We start from the raw sequence: 15,632 nt of genomic DNA, 5'->3' as shown, positions 1-15,632 counted from the left end.
AAAATTTGTTCTGGGATGACTTCTGCCATTCCAGAAAGCATTTAGAAATATTTGTAAATGAAACTGATGTGAAAACATGACAGGAAACAACTCCCACCATGAATTTTAACAGGGTAGTTTAATCCTCCACCGAAAGCTATGAATGGCGAAACTACATACACTGCCATTAGCTTAGAGAAACTGATGAGAATGATTCACCTTCTCAGCCTTCACCCAGTCAAAGCCCACTTGATTATTAAATGTACCAAGCACCAGACTACCTTTAACATTTGTGCTCCTCTTATTTCCCCCTTCTGTATGTGAGCTGTCTGTGCTCTTTGACCCTGAGGACATTCCTATTCCTTTTTTAGGATCAGGGTGCTGACAGCCCCTAGAAAGCCCTAGGGACTTGCCTGGTGGTCCAGCAGTTAAGACTCCATGCTTCCAGTGCAGAAGGCATGGGTTCAGTCCCTAGTCAGGGAACTAAGATCCTGCATGACAACAAAGAAAAAAAAAACACCGAAAGACTGGGCTATTGGGGTAATGAAGGAAGTATTTAGGATATTTTGAAGGAGACTCATCCAATAATAATAGAATATTAAGCTCTCATCGGGGTACAGTGTAAGAGTGGAAGGGGAAGGCCAGGCACCCACCAGGACGGCTGGCACAGAGGTTCATGACCTGAAACCCTAGATGAGTTTCCTTACTCACAGCCCTTTCCCTCTAAATTATACATAGAATTGTCTGTCTGTGCATTTTTATGGGAAGAAAAATCATAGCTTTCATCAACCACTCAAAAGAACTGTATTCAAGAACGGTCAAGAACTACCAAGCTGGGAAGACCAGTGCTGAGCACGGACGCCCCATCCGTAGGGCAGACATCACAGACCCACCCCCACCGTGGTCCACTCTCCCTCCCTCCCCAACCCTAACCCAGACCGAGATGAAACAGGCTCCAATGCCAGCCCGTCCTGGGTAACTGGTGGAACTGGTGAGAATAACTGTATAACCAATGACTTAAAGAAAAAAAAATCTTTAATGGAATCTGTGCTCAAATAATATGTTACAACAAAAATATACAGAATGTACACAATACAAAAATATTTAGAAACAAACACTGCAGCTTGGGATTAGTTTTGTTTCCACCTACTCCAGTCCTGGGGGGGAAGACAGGTGTTGGGTTGGGCAGTTTTTTAAGGCAGAGGAGTTTTGGAGCTTTCTGGCCAGCACTGGGACCATGAATGATGCCAGGAAAGGGTTTTCCACTGTACCCGGGAATCGGCATTATTTTCCAACGAAACTGGACACTGCAGGGAGGTCTGGGCTTGGTGAGCACCAACTCCACTAATCCTCCGGGCAAGAATGGTTCTCGTGGAAATTGAGAACCCTATGAGCTGGCAAAGCCGCCTCATCCGGGAGCTTTTCCTAATTAAAAAACTAATGATGAATGGTGTCATTAGAATGAAATTTCTCCTTGGAAGGTTTGTTTTCCTTTCCCCAGTTTCTGTGATTGCTCTTCCATGTAAGGAGGGGGTGAGTCCGGGGCTGCTGTTTGGGGAGCCTTCAGTTTTCAATCTCTGAAGCCTGTGGATAAAAGGCTGACTGGCTTCCACAGCCTGAAGATTCAGTCCACCCTCTGCTGCTCAGCACCCGGTCAGGTGGCCATACTGGATGAGGAGGGAGTGTGGGAACAGAGGGGCCTGCCAGGGAGGAAGCCAGACCCCCAAAAGTAAGCCTTTCTTACCGGACAGCTGTCTGCTGGCCCTGGGCTGGAGACCTGGAGGGCGTCTGAAGTGACCCCTGCCACCACTCCGTGGTCCTGCTTGGATGAGGTGGTCGGGAGAGGCGGCAGAGGTGGGCACTGAACACAAGGAAGAACTTCGAGGTGGCTTGTGGACCAGCAGCAGCTGGGGCTGGCGGCAGAGGGTATAGAGAAGGAACCCTGAGCGCCTCCCAGGCCTCGCAGGGCAAACTCCACACCTCTGCCTCACGCAGTCCTTCTCGGTAACAAGCTTCCATCTGAAGCCCTGAAGAACTGGGTGCCTCCCTAACGGGCTTTCTAGACTCTTCCTGTTCACAGTCTTCCCACGCCTGAGAGAGGAAGCCCCCCACTCCAGACCACAGCAGATAAAGGCAGAAGTGTCTCCACTTCCTCCACCACATCCCAGAGCGCCCAGGTGCCAGGATGGAGGTGATGCCCTGCCTCCCAGCGGGGCACAAGCAGCCTTTGTTGCTCCCAGAAGGGACAGCATCACTCAGGGTCAGCAGGGGTGGCAGCCCACGACGGAGTCCCTCCCACCCCCGTCCTTGCCCACGTCTTCTCAGCCCCCTTTCCAGCTCAGAGTCCCCTCTCCTAAGAAGCTCACTCTTCTGGCCACACCTAGCTCTCAGGAGGGCGGAGGATGGCTGGCAGGGACAGACTGGCACGGCTCAGCCAAAGACCCGGGCCCATCACCCCAGGGTGTCCTGAGCACAGCGTGGACACAAGTGCAGCGTGACCTCGGGAGCCATACGTGGGGACCAGAACAATCTATCGTTGGGCCAAGACAGGGCAGGGCTTGGCGTAGCCCAGGGGTGAGTAGGGGTGTCCCGGGGTAGGAGGACCCTGCCCATTTATGGGTGATCACAGTGGCCCAAGACCCCCCAGTACCTGGCCTGGCTGGCTCTGGACCTTAGCATACGTAAGGGCTCTGACAGGCTTGAGGCGGCCCCATTCCTGTAGGAACGCAGCCCCCTGGGCTGTCAGTGTTCGGAGTCCCCAGGGCAGCATAAGAGACAAGGCCATCCTCCCCACACCCTCCCCTCGGGGTGGGCACCAGCTCCTGCAGGGGATCACTGCCTCAGCCTTGTTTTGCCACTTGTTTTGGGGTGGGGGCGCAGATTTGACCATCTCCTTGTGCCCTCCCGGCTCTGAGCATCCGAAGGCTGCCCTCCTCACCTACAATATTCCCCCAAGCACCCACCGATTCTTCTCCAGGAGCAGCTTCCTGTCTGAATTGGAGGCCCTGTGCCCTCCAACTTCAAAAGGACACTTGGCCCCAACATTCCTGCTCCAGCCTTTCCTGCACCCCCAAAGCTCCTTCCCTCCTAAGGGAGACAAACAGAATCTTTTCAGATAGGAAGGCTCTTCTAGGCGGGAGTCAGACCAGAACGTGGCAAAGGGGAGGGAAACCTCAGCATCCTCAAGGTCCCTGGAAGGGCCTGAGGTCTCCCTTGACCACAGCACATCTCCCGCTGGTCAGGGATTCTCAGGGAGGCACGGGGAAAGAACGGGGGTGGGGAAGGAGGGGGCGAGAGTTTCCTGTCTCTGTGCCCTCCATCCTCTCAGGCAGACTCCCCCACAGCCCCCGCCCTCTGCAGGCTTCCCCTGCAGCCTCCAGCTGGCCTCACATCATCTTTCCCATCACATGTGCACCTGCCCACCAAACCATGCATGTGCACACACACGCATGCACACACACACATACATGTACGCACGTACCAGAACATGGGCTCTGCAAGCAGAAGGCAGGCACACTGGGGGCTGTGGGCAGTGGAAGGGGAGGAAAAGACCCTGAACAAAAGGGGACGGATGTCCGGACAGTGGTGTGAGATGTCAGCACTTGGGAGAAGTCCGAAGCCAATACCCTTCCCTTCCCCCAGTCGCTGGGGGTGGGGGTAGGGGGCGTGGTGAGGAGGGGAGTGAAAGTGAAAGTCGCTCAGTCCTGTTGGACTCTTTGTGATCCCATGGACTGTAGCCCACCAGGCTCCTCTGCCCACGGGGATTCTCCAGGCAAGAATACTGGAGTGGGTAGCCATTCCCTTCTCCAGGGGATCTTCCCGACCCAGGAATCGAACCTGGGTCTCCCGCACGGCAGGCAGATTCTTTATCATCTGAGCCACTGGGGAAGCCCTGAACAAAGTTACTGCCTCCCTCTCGGGCTCCTCTCACAGGTACCCTGAGGGCAAGGGGGTCCTGGAGCCATAGGATCTCCCTCTGCTCTCTCCAGGCCTGAGAGGCCACACCCCAGTGCCCACCAACAGGCATGGGAGGGCATCCTGGCTTCCCCCCCAGCCCTGACCAAAGTTGACCATCCTCCACCACCAGGCCCCCTTCCACTCCAGAGCTCCATACCCAGTAGCTTTGGAGGGAACAAGTCCTGGCCCATAGTGACCTGTGGGCTGGACAGGGCCTGCCTGGCTATACAGCCGCGGGCCTTCCTTCCCCTCTTAGGTACCTCTGGGTGGCGGGTGAAGAAGGCTGCCGCCCAGTCTGTGTCCCTGAACACATGGGACACGGCCAGCCCCAGGGGACGGCCACTCTCACCTCACCCCAGGCCTTCACCCTGGCCTGAGGTCCTCAGAACAGTCTAGAAAAACTACAGAAGCCATATCCAATTCCTCCAGTGGGTGCCTTCAGAAAAAGGCCTCCACTGCCTGTTCAGATCTGAACACAAATGTTACAGCAGCGCAGCATCTCCTGTCCTCTCCTCTCTGGCCTCACTGAGCTGGTGATGAGAAAAAGAATACGGCTGCTCCTGGCTGACGCTGCTTCTCCCTTCTCTCCCGGACCAAGGTCCTTCAGGTCTCTAGGGGGGCGGCGGCAGCTTCAAGTCCAGCAGGGTGTAGGCAAAGATGTTCCAGAAGACAGCGAACAGCACAAAGACGGTGTACATGGCCACGAAAATCCACCACAGCGACTGGTCCTGCAGCCTCTGCTCGTAGTTCCTCAGGACCACCACGCCCAGGGTGATGCCCACAGCCACGCCACCCAAGTGCGCCACGAAGCTCGGGTGAGGGCAGGGGGGGTAAGCTGACGGGTGGAAGCGCAGCCACACGGCCCGCCCAAACTCCATGCTCACTGCAAGGGGAGGAAACACAGTCAGGTCACCGGAGGGAACAGGGCGGGAGCCGAGCGAGAGGGCAAGCCCTCCAGCCAGCCACCCGGTCATCCAGCCACTAATTCTTTCACTACCCAACAGGCCAGCACTGTCTGCTGTGTACACTGGGAATACAATCATGAAGACGGCAGACACACTACTGTTCTCCCAGGGCTTACAGAGTCTGGTGATCAACCAGCATATAATTACATACGTAACATAATCTGGTAAAAGGCCAGAATACTGGAGTGGGTAGCCTTTCCCTTCTCCAGGGGATCTTCCCAACCCAGGAATCTAACTGGGGTCTCCTGCATTGCAGGCGGATGTTTTACCAACTGAGCTATCAGGGAAGCCCAAAAGAAACCCTATGGGAAGAGAAAAAATAGGTGATTTAAAATCAAGGCTATGTTTCAGGAAGGGGAGTCTTTAGTTTGGAGAATCAGGCCAAAGCTTCCTAAAGGAGGGACATTTGAATATCAAGAGAAGACCCAGAACTTCCCTGGTGGTGCAGTGGTTAAAATTTCATCTTTCAAGGCAGGGAGTTAAGAGCCCACAGGCCTTGTGGCCAAAAATTCAAAACCACAAAATACTGTAACAAATTCAATAAAGACTTTAGAAATAGTTCCGTATCAAGAAAAAAAGTCTTAAAAAAAAAAGAGAGAGACAAGATCTTAAGAAGAGTTCTTCAGGCCAAGGGGACAGACAGCTCTGTGCAAAAGCCCAAAGGGCCTGCACCCCTGTAGTCATGAGTCCTGGAGGCTCAGTCTCCCCATCTATATAAAGTTTCAGACTCTGTGTACCAGGCTACACTGCTGGGACATTAATAAGGATCTCAGTATGTGCAAGCCCTTTATAGTCTACCAAGTGTCTTCATGTACTAAACCCTGGAGAACCCTCAGAACTGGTGCTTTTGTGGTTGAAAGGAAGCGATGAAGGGAGAGAAGGGCAAAGAAGGAACAGAAATAAATAATCTCAACAAAGAGTTAGAATGTAATCTTAACAGAGTCGAAAGCGCCCCCATCCTGCTCTCCAATCCATCCTTCTTGTGCAAACTTGGCTTGGCCAATTCAACAGGGAAATACTCTCTTGAAGGGATAAGTGCCATTTTATTACCTATCACCCAAAGGACCTTATTAGGTTACCATTTAACTAACCAGGATGCCTCTCTCCACCCTAACCACCCCAGAGATGCCAGCACCTCCAAGGATGTTCATTCCCTGGGGAATTGCCTAAGCTTCCAGGCCTGGACCCTGCAATCCCAGAGATGGCCAATAGATGGCGGAAAAGGAGAGGCGAGGGACACACATCCTTACCTCCTCCTGCCTCCCCAGGTCCCAGGGCAGCTTCCTGCCTTTGCCTTGCAGGCCCTGCAGTCCACAAGGGAGGTTGGAGGGACATTGGTCTCAGTTCCAAAATAGCATTTTAGATTTTATAACACTTGTATTAGATTCTTTTATTTAAAAAAAAAATGCTTTCTTTGATGTGGACCATTTTTAAAAGCCTTTATTGAATGTTACAATACTGCTTCTGTTTTATATTGTTTCTTTTCTTTTCTTTTTTTTTGCCAGGAGACATGTAGGATCTTAGCTCCCCAACCAGGGATCTAACCTGCAGCCCCTGCACTGGAAGGAGAAGTCTTAACCACTGGTCCACCAGGGAAGTCCCCAAGTTGTATTCTATTAAACAGAAAGACTCATGACTCTGCTCCCTTTTCTACAAACAGGCAAATTCAGTCTGAGCAGATGAGGAAGCTATGCTCCCCACAGCTCCTAGCCCACGGCCTCCCATAGCCCCACCCCCACCCCACCCCCCGCCCCTCCTAGGCCCTGATTCAAAGATTCTGTGAGCTTTAGAGCTGGAAGGTCCTCTCTGGGATTAGAAATCCTCCAGCCCCATCCAGGAAACAGAGACCAGAGGACCCTGAAAGCCATGGGGTACAAAGGATGTAGAAGTGGATCTAAGTGGAGCCCACCCGGGCCCCTTATCCGTTCCATATCTGTTCTGGCTCAGTTCTTCCTCTTCCCCACAAACCAAGTGGCTGACCCAGACAGAGACAGTCCCGGAGCTCCTGCCCAGCCTGGCAAAAGTGAAGCGCATTAGAGATGGCACAGGCTCACTCTGAATTCTGCCTCTACCACCTGTGGGGGGGGACCTTCACGTTCTGAGCCTGTAACTTAAGCCTAAAAACAATCCGCTCCTCGTAGCCATATTCTGGGGACTGAATGAGACCTTGTGTGGCCCTCTTCTCGCTTCTGTTCAGACTCGTCTCTTTCCACCTCAGAATGAACCTCTTGGCCTCTGGTCTCATCCCCCGCACACACCTGCCCCTCCACACTGCATCCTGATGAGTCACTGAGAACTCAAAACTGTCAACAGCTCCCTCATTTAAAGCCCCCCACTGGCCTCCTAGAGCATCTGGGGATGAAGCCCAATCTTTCTCTTTGCATTTAAATCACTCCATGGTCTGACTACAGTGATCTCTTACACAATCACACACAGTCCTAAACCTCATGGGCCAGTTTTGTTAACCAACTTGCCAGCCATTACCCTTCACTCTTCTGCACCTTTGTTTCTGCTGAAGTGGCCTCTTGCATCCTGTCTACCTGGTGAATACCTGCCTTGTTTTTCACACTCAAAATGCCCTTTGCAGGTAGACTGACTTCTCTCAACCAAGGCCCTCATCACACCTGTTCACAAGGGTTCGTGGATTAGCTATAGCTTGTGAACCTGCCTAACGGCAAGTTTTAGAGTGTGTGTAGGTGTGTGTGTGTGTGCACATGCCCATGTGAGCTTGCTCATATGTGCCTTTTTCTGAAAAGTAATCCTGAGTTTCCAATAGGAGATCGCAAAGGATTGACTCTGTGACCCAAAAGGTTAAGAAATTACTTTTCTCACAAGGAAAAAAAAATTTTTTTTTCAATTTCTTTAATTCTGCATCTATACGAGATGATGGATGTTCACTAAACTGATGGTACTAACCATTTCATGATGCATATAAGTCAAATCATCAGGCTGTACACCTAAAACTCATGCAGGGCCATGTGTCAATCTTATCTCAATAAAACTGGAAGGAAAAACGTTTTTAAATAAAAACATTGAAACCAGAAATTTTTTTAAACCAAAAGGAATAAAAGACCAAAAAAGGTTATTTTTCTTGATCTGACCGTTGAGCTGGAGACTTATCCCACGTGGACTTTCCTCTCTGCACAGTCTATGTCTGTGAAAAGTAGAAGGCCAGGGAGCAGCACCCTCCTGTAACCCCCACTTCTGTGCACATTGTGGACATGTCTCCCTTCTCTTTTTGACCACAAGGCCCTAAAGAGCAGGGACTGTGCCATCTCTATATCCCCCAGGACTGGTACAGGGCCCCCCCTCCCCCAGCCAGCCCTTAGAACTTACTACAGATCAAGGCCACAGCCATCCGCAGCAGCTTGAATTGACACTTCATGCCTGACCAGTTCTAGGGACAAAAAAAGAGAGAGTTTCATTAGTTCCAGATCAGACCACTTCTCTGCAGAAGTAGCCAGCCTAGGAAAAGCTGACATTTAAAAGAGTCATCTCCGGGAATTCCCTGGTGGTTCAGTGGTTAGAATTCTGTACTTTCACAGCCAAGGGCTCAGGTTTGATTCCTGATCGAGAAACTAAGATCCCACAAGCTGTAGAGTGAGGCCAAAATTAAATTTAAAAATAAATTTTTTATTTTTATGGGGTTTTATTTCATGGGGTTTTCCTGGTGGCCCAGTGGTTAAGACTCCATGCTCTCAATGCAGGGGACCAGTGTTCACCCCCTGGTGAGGGAACTAGATCCTGCATGGTACAACTAAGAGTTTGCATGCCACAACTAAAGATCCTGTATGCTGCAACTAAGGCCTGGCACAGTCAAACAAATAAATGTAAAAATAAATAGTTTTAAAATTTTTAAAAAAAGAAAATTTGTAAACAGAGGAAATGCTAAAAGAGTTGGAGTATAATAAAAATAAAGATGGAGTTTAAAAAGAAATCATCTCTATTAAATCCTGAATGAGGTGGTGGTGGCATAGTCCCAGATCACAGCAGCATGGCTTTGAGATTTTAGGGGTTGGTAGGTTGGTTACTGTCATAAAAACTCTGGAGCTGTACCAACATAGGAAGAGAATCTAGATCCTGGGAGACGCAAGTCCCTGTCTCCACGACACAGACAGATATCTGAATGTTGTCCCAGCTGCTAGGTCTCGTGGTTACAAAGCGATGCAGGCCAGCAAAGCAAGCCAAGTCAAAACAGAACCATCAGGATGATAGGAGAACTCAAACTCCTGCACCTGAGAAACAAATGAAGAGGGGACTTGGGGGAGGTCAAGTTCACTGAGGTCAGCTATCAAGTGAGTCAACACAAGCAAAGGGCATATTTAGTGCAACCTGTAAGCAGAGACACGGATAAAACTTCAGAGAGAGACTTTTCTTTTTAAGCTCAGGATAAGCTTCCATTTCTAATCAGCTGAGCTGTCCAAAGACGGAATGATCCATGGGGTGGTGAGTTTCCCATCACAGAGGGGTCCACATGGGGGCTTCGCATCTCTCAGAGAGGGTGCTCGAGAGAATCAAGCATTGGAAATGGGGTGGGCCAGATGGCCTTCAGACAAATCCCTCTTTCCCCTGAGAATCTCTGAACACTCTGAACCTCCAAAGCAGATAATCAGAGCACAATTATTCACCTTACAAAAGGACTGTTCACTTTACAAAAGACTTCGCCACAGGGCTCCTTTGAGAGGCACCCCTGCAGCGCTTTCAAAGCTCCACTCCATTTACCCAGAAGCAGAAAGGAGCCCGGAATCTCCCTGGAAAACATCAGTCTTGGGGGAGGAGGCAAGCGGGGATGCCCCGGCTTCTGTTTCCCCCCACCTACCTCCCCTGCTTTTGCTGCCTGGCCCAGGCCCAGCTCAAGGGCACATCTTGAACTCCTCTGAAATAGCGGGACCCATGCATGAAATCTGATGGGGCTCCTGAACACTGGCAAGGACAGCAATGTCTATGGAAGCTTCAGTGGACCAAGTGGAACGGAGGGACGCTGTCCCAAAGACAGAAGTCCTGCCACAATCAGCTCTTTGTCCCTGGCCTCCCTCTTCCCCATTATTCCTCAATGATCAGCATGTCCTTCCTCACAGAAAGCAAGGTAGTCTAGTGGCTAAGACTCTGAGCTCCCAATGCAGGTGGCCCACATTTGACCCCTAGTCAGGGAACTAGATCCCACTTGCCGCAACAAAAGATCCCACGTGCTGCAACCAAAAAAAAAACAAAAAAAGATGAGGTGAGTGATACACGGTCCCTCTTCAGGTGGGAAAGTCTGATCTCTGCTTGCCGACATGTTCTGTACTAAGAAGCAGATGGCAGGACGTTGTCCCCTGCCGGGGTTTGCCCGCAGGGGACTCTCACTGGGGGCCAAGGACCAGAACAGGAGTTGGTACCTTCCATTGGATCTGGCAACCCAGTCCGAGCTGGCTCAGTTGGTTGAAGGTGGGGCACCCCTCGGCTCCTCTCCAAGAGGAAGCCTTAGGATGGGAGGGACCTTGGGAGTCACCTGATGGGCCATCTCCTCCCAAAGGGACACCTCCGGGGAGGGGTTACAATCGTGGAAAAATTCTCCCTGATATTGTCCAGCCAGGCTTTGCCTCCCTGTGATGTCCACCCATGGGTCTCCATTCATCTCTTAAAAGTGACACCCACATTCACAGCAGTGTGATTCACAACAGCCAAAAAAGTGGAAGCAAATCAAGGGTCCATGGAGAGATGAACGGAGAAACGGAAGGTGGGCTAGCCACACAGTAGAATATTACTCAGCCTTCAAAATGAAAGAAGTTAAGACTCATGCCAAACCTGAATGAACCTTGAAGATACTATGCTGCTAAGTGAAATAATCCACTCCCCGAAAGACAAATAGCATTTGATTCTACTTACAGGAGGTACAGAGGAGTCAAATTCACAGAGATAGAAAATAGATTAAAGGTTGCCAGGAGGTGGGAGAGAGAGGAATGGGAGTTGTTGTTAAAAGGGTATAGAGGTTTCATTCTGCAAAATGGAAAGAGTTCTGTAGATAGATGGTGATTTGTATCACACTATGATATGAATGTACTGAACATACTTTAAAAAAAAAAGTGACATGGAACAATTCTAATATCCCTTTTACTCATAAGAGCCCTCTGTGGGTTCTGACTGATACTATGGGGAAAGTAAGTTTAGAATGTATTGGTCACGCTTTCCTTCAGCTGAGGTTCACACCCCTCTGGGTCCTACCTGGGATTCACCTTAAAAAGTACCGTCTGTATTTTTGGTCTGGCAAGATCACCACTGGGATGACTCAGAATTCCTTTTTTCCAGGGTCCTTGCTTATAAATTTGAGGTATCAGTACGTATCTCATTGCCCACCTCATGGTTTGTAGTGAAGGTGAGATGAATTAATATGTGTAAAGAACACAGACTGGAACACAGTTAGAGTCATCTATCTAAATGTCTGACAGTATCTAGACCTGAGGCAAAGATAGTGAGTTTGCCTTGCAGAACGGTTTTAAAACTTCGGAATCTCTGCTAAGTGAAATAAGTCAGAGAAAGACCAATACTGTATATCATTTACACGTGGAATCTAAAAAATATAACAGACTAGTGAATAGAACATAAAAGTAGACTCACAGATATAGAAAACAAACTAGTGGTAACCAGTGGGAGGGGCAAGATTGGGGCAGGAGAGTGGAAGGTACAAACTACTGGGGTAAGATAGGCTCAGGGATGCTTTGTTTAACACAAGCAATATAGGCAATATTTTGTAATAACTGTAAATGGAAAGTAACCTTTTAAAATTGTACAAAAATGGACTTCCCAGTGGTTAAGAAGTGTGCAAGTCATGTCTGTGTGCTCAGTCAAGTCTGACTCTTTGCAACTCCATGGACGTTCACCCACCAGGCTCCTCCGTCCATGGGATTCTCCAGGCAAGAACACTGGAGTGGGTTGCCACTCCCGCAGGCAGTGAGTCCATCTGACTCCAGGATCCTCCTCCAGGGGATCTTCCCGACCCAGGGATTGAACCTGCATCTCCGGCACTGGCAGGCAGATTCTTTACCAATGCGCTACCTGGGAAGCCAGGGGTTAGAACTCTCCTGCCAATGCAGTGGACATGAGTTCGATCCCTGGGTTAGGACGATCCCACATGGAAAGGGATGACTGAGCCCGTGTGCCGTAACTACTGAAGCCCGTGCACCCAGAGCCCGAGATCCACAGTAAGAGAAGCCACCACATGAGAAGCCCGCGCACCGCAACTAGAGAAAGCCTATGTGCAGCAACCAAGACCCAGTACAGCCCCAAACAAAATAAATGAATTAACTGCAAAAATTGTATAAAAAGTTTCAAAAAAATCTTTAAAGAAAAAAAAAAAATCCTGCAGAATCTCAAGGACCTTGGATGAAGCCAGGGAACTCCAGTTTTCCCACATGGATGCCCTGCCCCAACCCCAACCCCAACACCCACCCCCCAACCCCCGCCGCCGACCAGCTTCATCCACCACACCTGCCTGGCCCTGGAAGATACTAGCGTCTGCCAAGCTGATCCAGTCACACCCTCTCATCTGCACTTGAGGGTCAAGGAGGGCTAGGGCAAGGTCACCATGAGTTAAGGTCGAGCTTGACAGGGTTCCCAGTCCAGGGCTCTGTCTGCCCACACTTCCGAGGCAAGGTCATGTTCTGTCTGTCTGTGCTGTCTGTCCCTGCCGGCTGCCCCCAGCTGCCCCCAAGGCTGAGTGAACAGTCAGTGAGTGACCAGCCTCCCAGCAGCTGAGGGGTTAAACTAGAAAGTCACTCCTTTGCACCAGCTGCCTCATCTCCCACCCCCCTCCCCATTATTCCCTCCAATAAAATAAGCACAGTGAGACAACAGAAGGGAAAAAAACCCTCACACAGAGCCAGCACTGCTGCTGCTATAAATGTTGAAAAGCCTGCAGGCCCCTGGAGAATATAAACTTTTTTCAGGTCCTTTAATTTCATTCTCTCCCAGAGCCTTGCAGGGTGAGATGGTAACTCACCAACAGCAAACAAGGCAGTAACCCGTCCCCTCGGCGTCTTGCTCATCCAACCAGCTAAGAGCTCACAGGCTGAAACCCAGGCGGGAGGTTCTGTTCCCAGACTGCTTTACATACCCCCAGTGGAAACAACTTCTTGTCAAATCACTTCACGAAAACCCAACACAGGAAACAAGAAAGCATGACACAGATAAAATTAGATGTCATTAAGTAAAAATCCTACAGCAGGCTTTTTACTTAATAAACGGAGCCTTGTAACACAGCAACCTTCTTTGACTTTCAGATAACAATCTTTTCTGTGCTTTGACAGTACAGTTCAATTTGTGAAAATTTAGATCTCAAAACGTTTTAGAAAAACATCTATTGAATGGGGCAAAGTATAAGAAAATATCTTGTATATTTAAAAATGAAACTCTGCTCTATGGGCTGCAGCAAAAAGCAATTAATAAATTATTCAATTATGTGTGTCTTTATACTTCTAGAATTTCAAATAAGAAGTCCTGATTGCAGGTCTTTAATGCCATCCAGATCATTTGTTGAAATGTTTTCTAGATTTAATCCCTTGATGTAAACAAGCTTTTTGAAACTCAAAGTGCTTGCTTTTTTTTTTTTTTTTTTATGAAAAATAGGTCACGCTTTCATTTCAGGCAGAATCTCTCACTTAAGTACAGTCCTGAGAACAGAAGGGTTCGACATTTTTCTGCTATGTATCTGAAGCATAAAGTACACATTTTCAGATTACTCCCTGTGCAGATATCCGGTGGAATTTATAATTAAAGAATATTATAAAATATACATACAGGAATGAAACTACCACATGACTCAACAATCCCACTCCTGGGCATATACCCTGAGAAAACCGTAACTGAAAAAGACATGTTACCCTGATGTTCACTGAAGTGCTATTTACAACAGCTAGGACATGGAAGCAAGCTAGATGTCCACTGACAGATGAATGCATAAAGAAGCTGTGGTACACATATACACAATGGAATATTACTCACCCATAAAAAGGAACACATTGCAGTCAGTGCTAATGAGTGGATGAACCTAGAGCCTATTATGCAGAGTAAAATAAGTCAGAAAGAGAAAAACAAATATCTCATATTAACGCATATACATAGAACCTAGCTCAGTCGGTAAAGAATCTGTCTGCAATGCAGGAGACCCGGGTTCAATTCCTGGGTGGGAAATATTCCCTAGAAGCGGAAACGGGCAACCCACTCCAGTGTTCTTGCCTGGAGAATCCCACGGACCGAGGCGCCTGGCGGGCTACAGTCCATGGTGTCGCCAGAGTTGGACAGGACCGAGCGGCTCAGCAGAGCACACACAGAGGATCCAGAGAGAGGGCCCTGATGAGCCCGTCTGCAGGGCGGCCATGGGGACGCAGACACAGAGGACAGACTTACAGACACCGGGGCGGGGATGGGGCGAACCGAGAGCGCAGCACGGGAACACACACTACCGTATGTAAGACAGACTCGGGGAACTCAAACCAGGGCTCTGTGACAACCTAGAGGAGTCGGGGGTGGCAGCGGGGAGGGAGGTTCAAGAGGGAGGGGACATCTGTATACCTATGGATGATTCATGATGATGTATGGCAGAAATTAACACCGTATTGTAAAGTAATTATCCTTCAATTAAAAAATAAAGAAAAAATAATAAATAAAATCTAAATCAAAAGAGCTCAAATAAAATGATGATGATATTCATTGTTAAAATTATTTTTTACCTTTATAAAAAGTTTTAGGCTGAATAAAGGAACAAATTGTTAAAAAGAAAAAAATATATATATATATAAACACTTTTGAACTGTGGTGTTGGAGAAGACTCTTGAGAGTCCCTTGCACTGCAAGGAGATCCAACCAGTCCATCCTGAAGGAGATCAGTCCTGGGTGTTCATTGGAAGGACTGATACTGAAGCTGAAACTCCAATACTTTGGCCACCTGATGCAAAGAGTTGACTCATTGGAAAACACCCTGATGCTGGGAAAGATTGAGGGCAGGAGGAGAAGGGGAGGACAGAGGATGAGATGGTTGGATGGTATCACTGACTCAATGGACATGAGTTTGGGTAAACTCCGGGAGCTGGTGATGGACAGGGAGGCCTGGCATGCTGCTGTCCATGGGGTCGCAAAGAGTCGGACACGACTGAGCGACTGAACTAATTAACTAATATAAACACACATATACCTACAGGATCTCCCAGTATGGTAATCTGCCACATAAATGACATTTTCACATGCATTTTTTTCATGTCTTTCTCACAACTACTTTGTGAAGAAAGGATTACAGATGAGAGGACAGAATCCTGAAGGAGTTAAGGAACTCACAGCATAATATATGGTAATACCAGACCTCAAATCCACATTTCCTGACAGGTGCACGCTCTTTCTCCCTCTGCTCCAATGAGGTGCTTTATTGGCTATATATACACAGACCAAATCTTCACTTTGGAATTAAAGATCAACAGTCTAAATAAATGTGCTCAGTCACTCAGTCGTCCTGACTCTGCAGCCTCATTGACTGAAGTCCGCCAGGCTCCTCTGTCCATGGGACTCTTCAGGCAAGATTACTGGAGCAGGTTGCCATTTCCTACTACAGGGGATCTTCCTGACCCAGGGATCAAACCCGTGTCTCTTGAGTCTCCTGCATTGGCAGGTGGATTCTTTACCCCTAGTGCCACCTGGGAAGCCCCCTAAACATATATACACTACTCTACACAAAATAATCAGCAAGGACCCAGTGTGCAGCCC

General features: G+C 48.9%; 1 protein-coding gene across 4 annotated transcripts in view; it reads right to left on the bottom strand.

Annotated features, from left to right (window-relative positions):
* Positions 1 to 3,754: 3,754 nt before the first annotated feature.
* The window catches only part of RHBDL3 (rhomboid like 3), a 50,793-nt gene continuing 38,915 nt past the window's right edge, over positions 3,755 to 15,632 (bottom strand). For 3 of the 4 annotated variants that reach the window (XM_043480652.1, XM_043480672.1, XM_043480663.1), the window contains 2 exons: positions 8,238 to 8,298; positions 3,755 to 4,819 (listed from right to left, as the gene is read on the bottom strand). In XM_043480652.1, coding sequence (XP_043336587.1) covers positions 4,548 to 4,819; positions 8,238 to 8,298 — 333 coding nt within the window. In that variant the 3' untranslated portion in view covers positions 3,755 to 4,547. Of the gene's footprint in view, positions 4,820 to 6,151; positions 6,206 to 8,237; positions 8,299 to 15,632 lie in introns of all 4 variants that reach the window. The other variant, XM_043480642.1, reaches the window with a different exon arrangement.

The sequence above is a fragment of the Cervus canadensis genome, chromosome 1 (assembly GCF_019320065.1).
Source record: "Cervus canadensis isolate Bull #8, Minnesota chromosome 1, ASM1932006v1, whole genome shotgun sequence".
NCBI lineage: Eukaryota > Metazoa > Chordata > Mammalia > Artiodactyla > Cervidae > Cervus > Cervus canadensis.
This window is presented reverse-complemented; position numbering and strand designations above follow the sequence as displayed.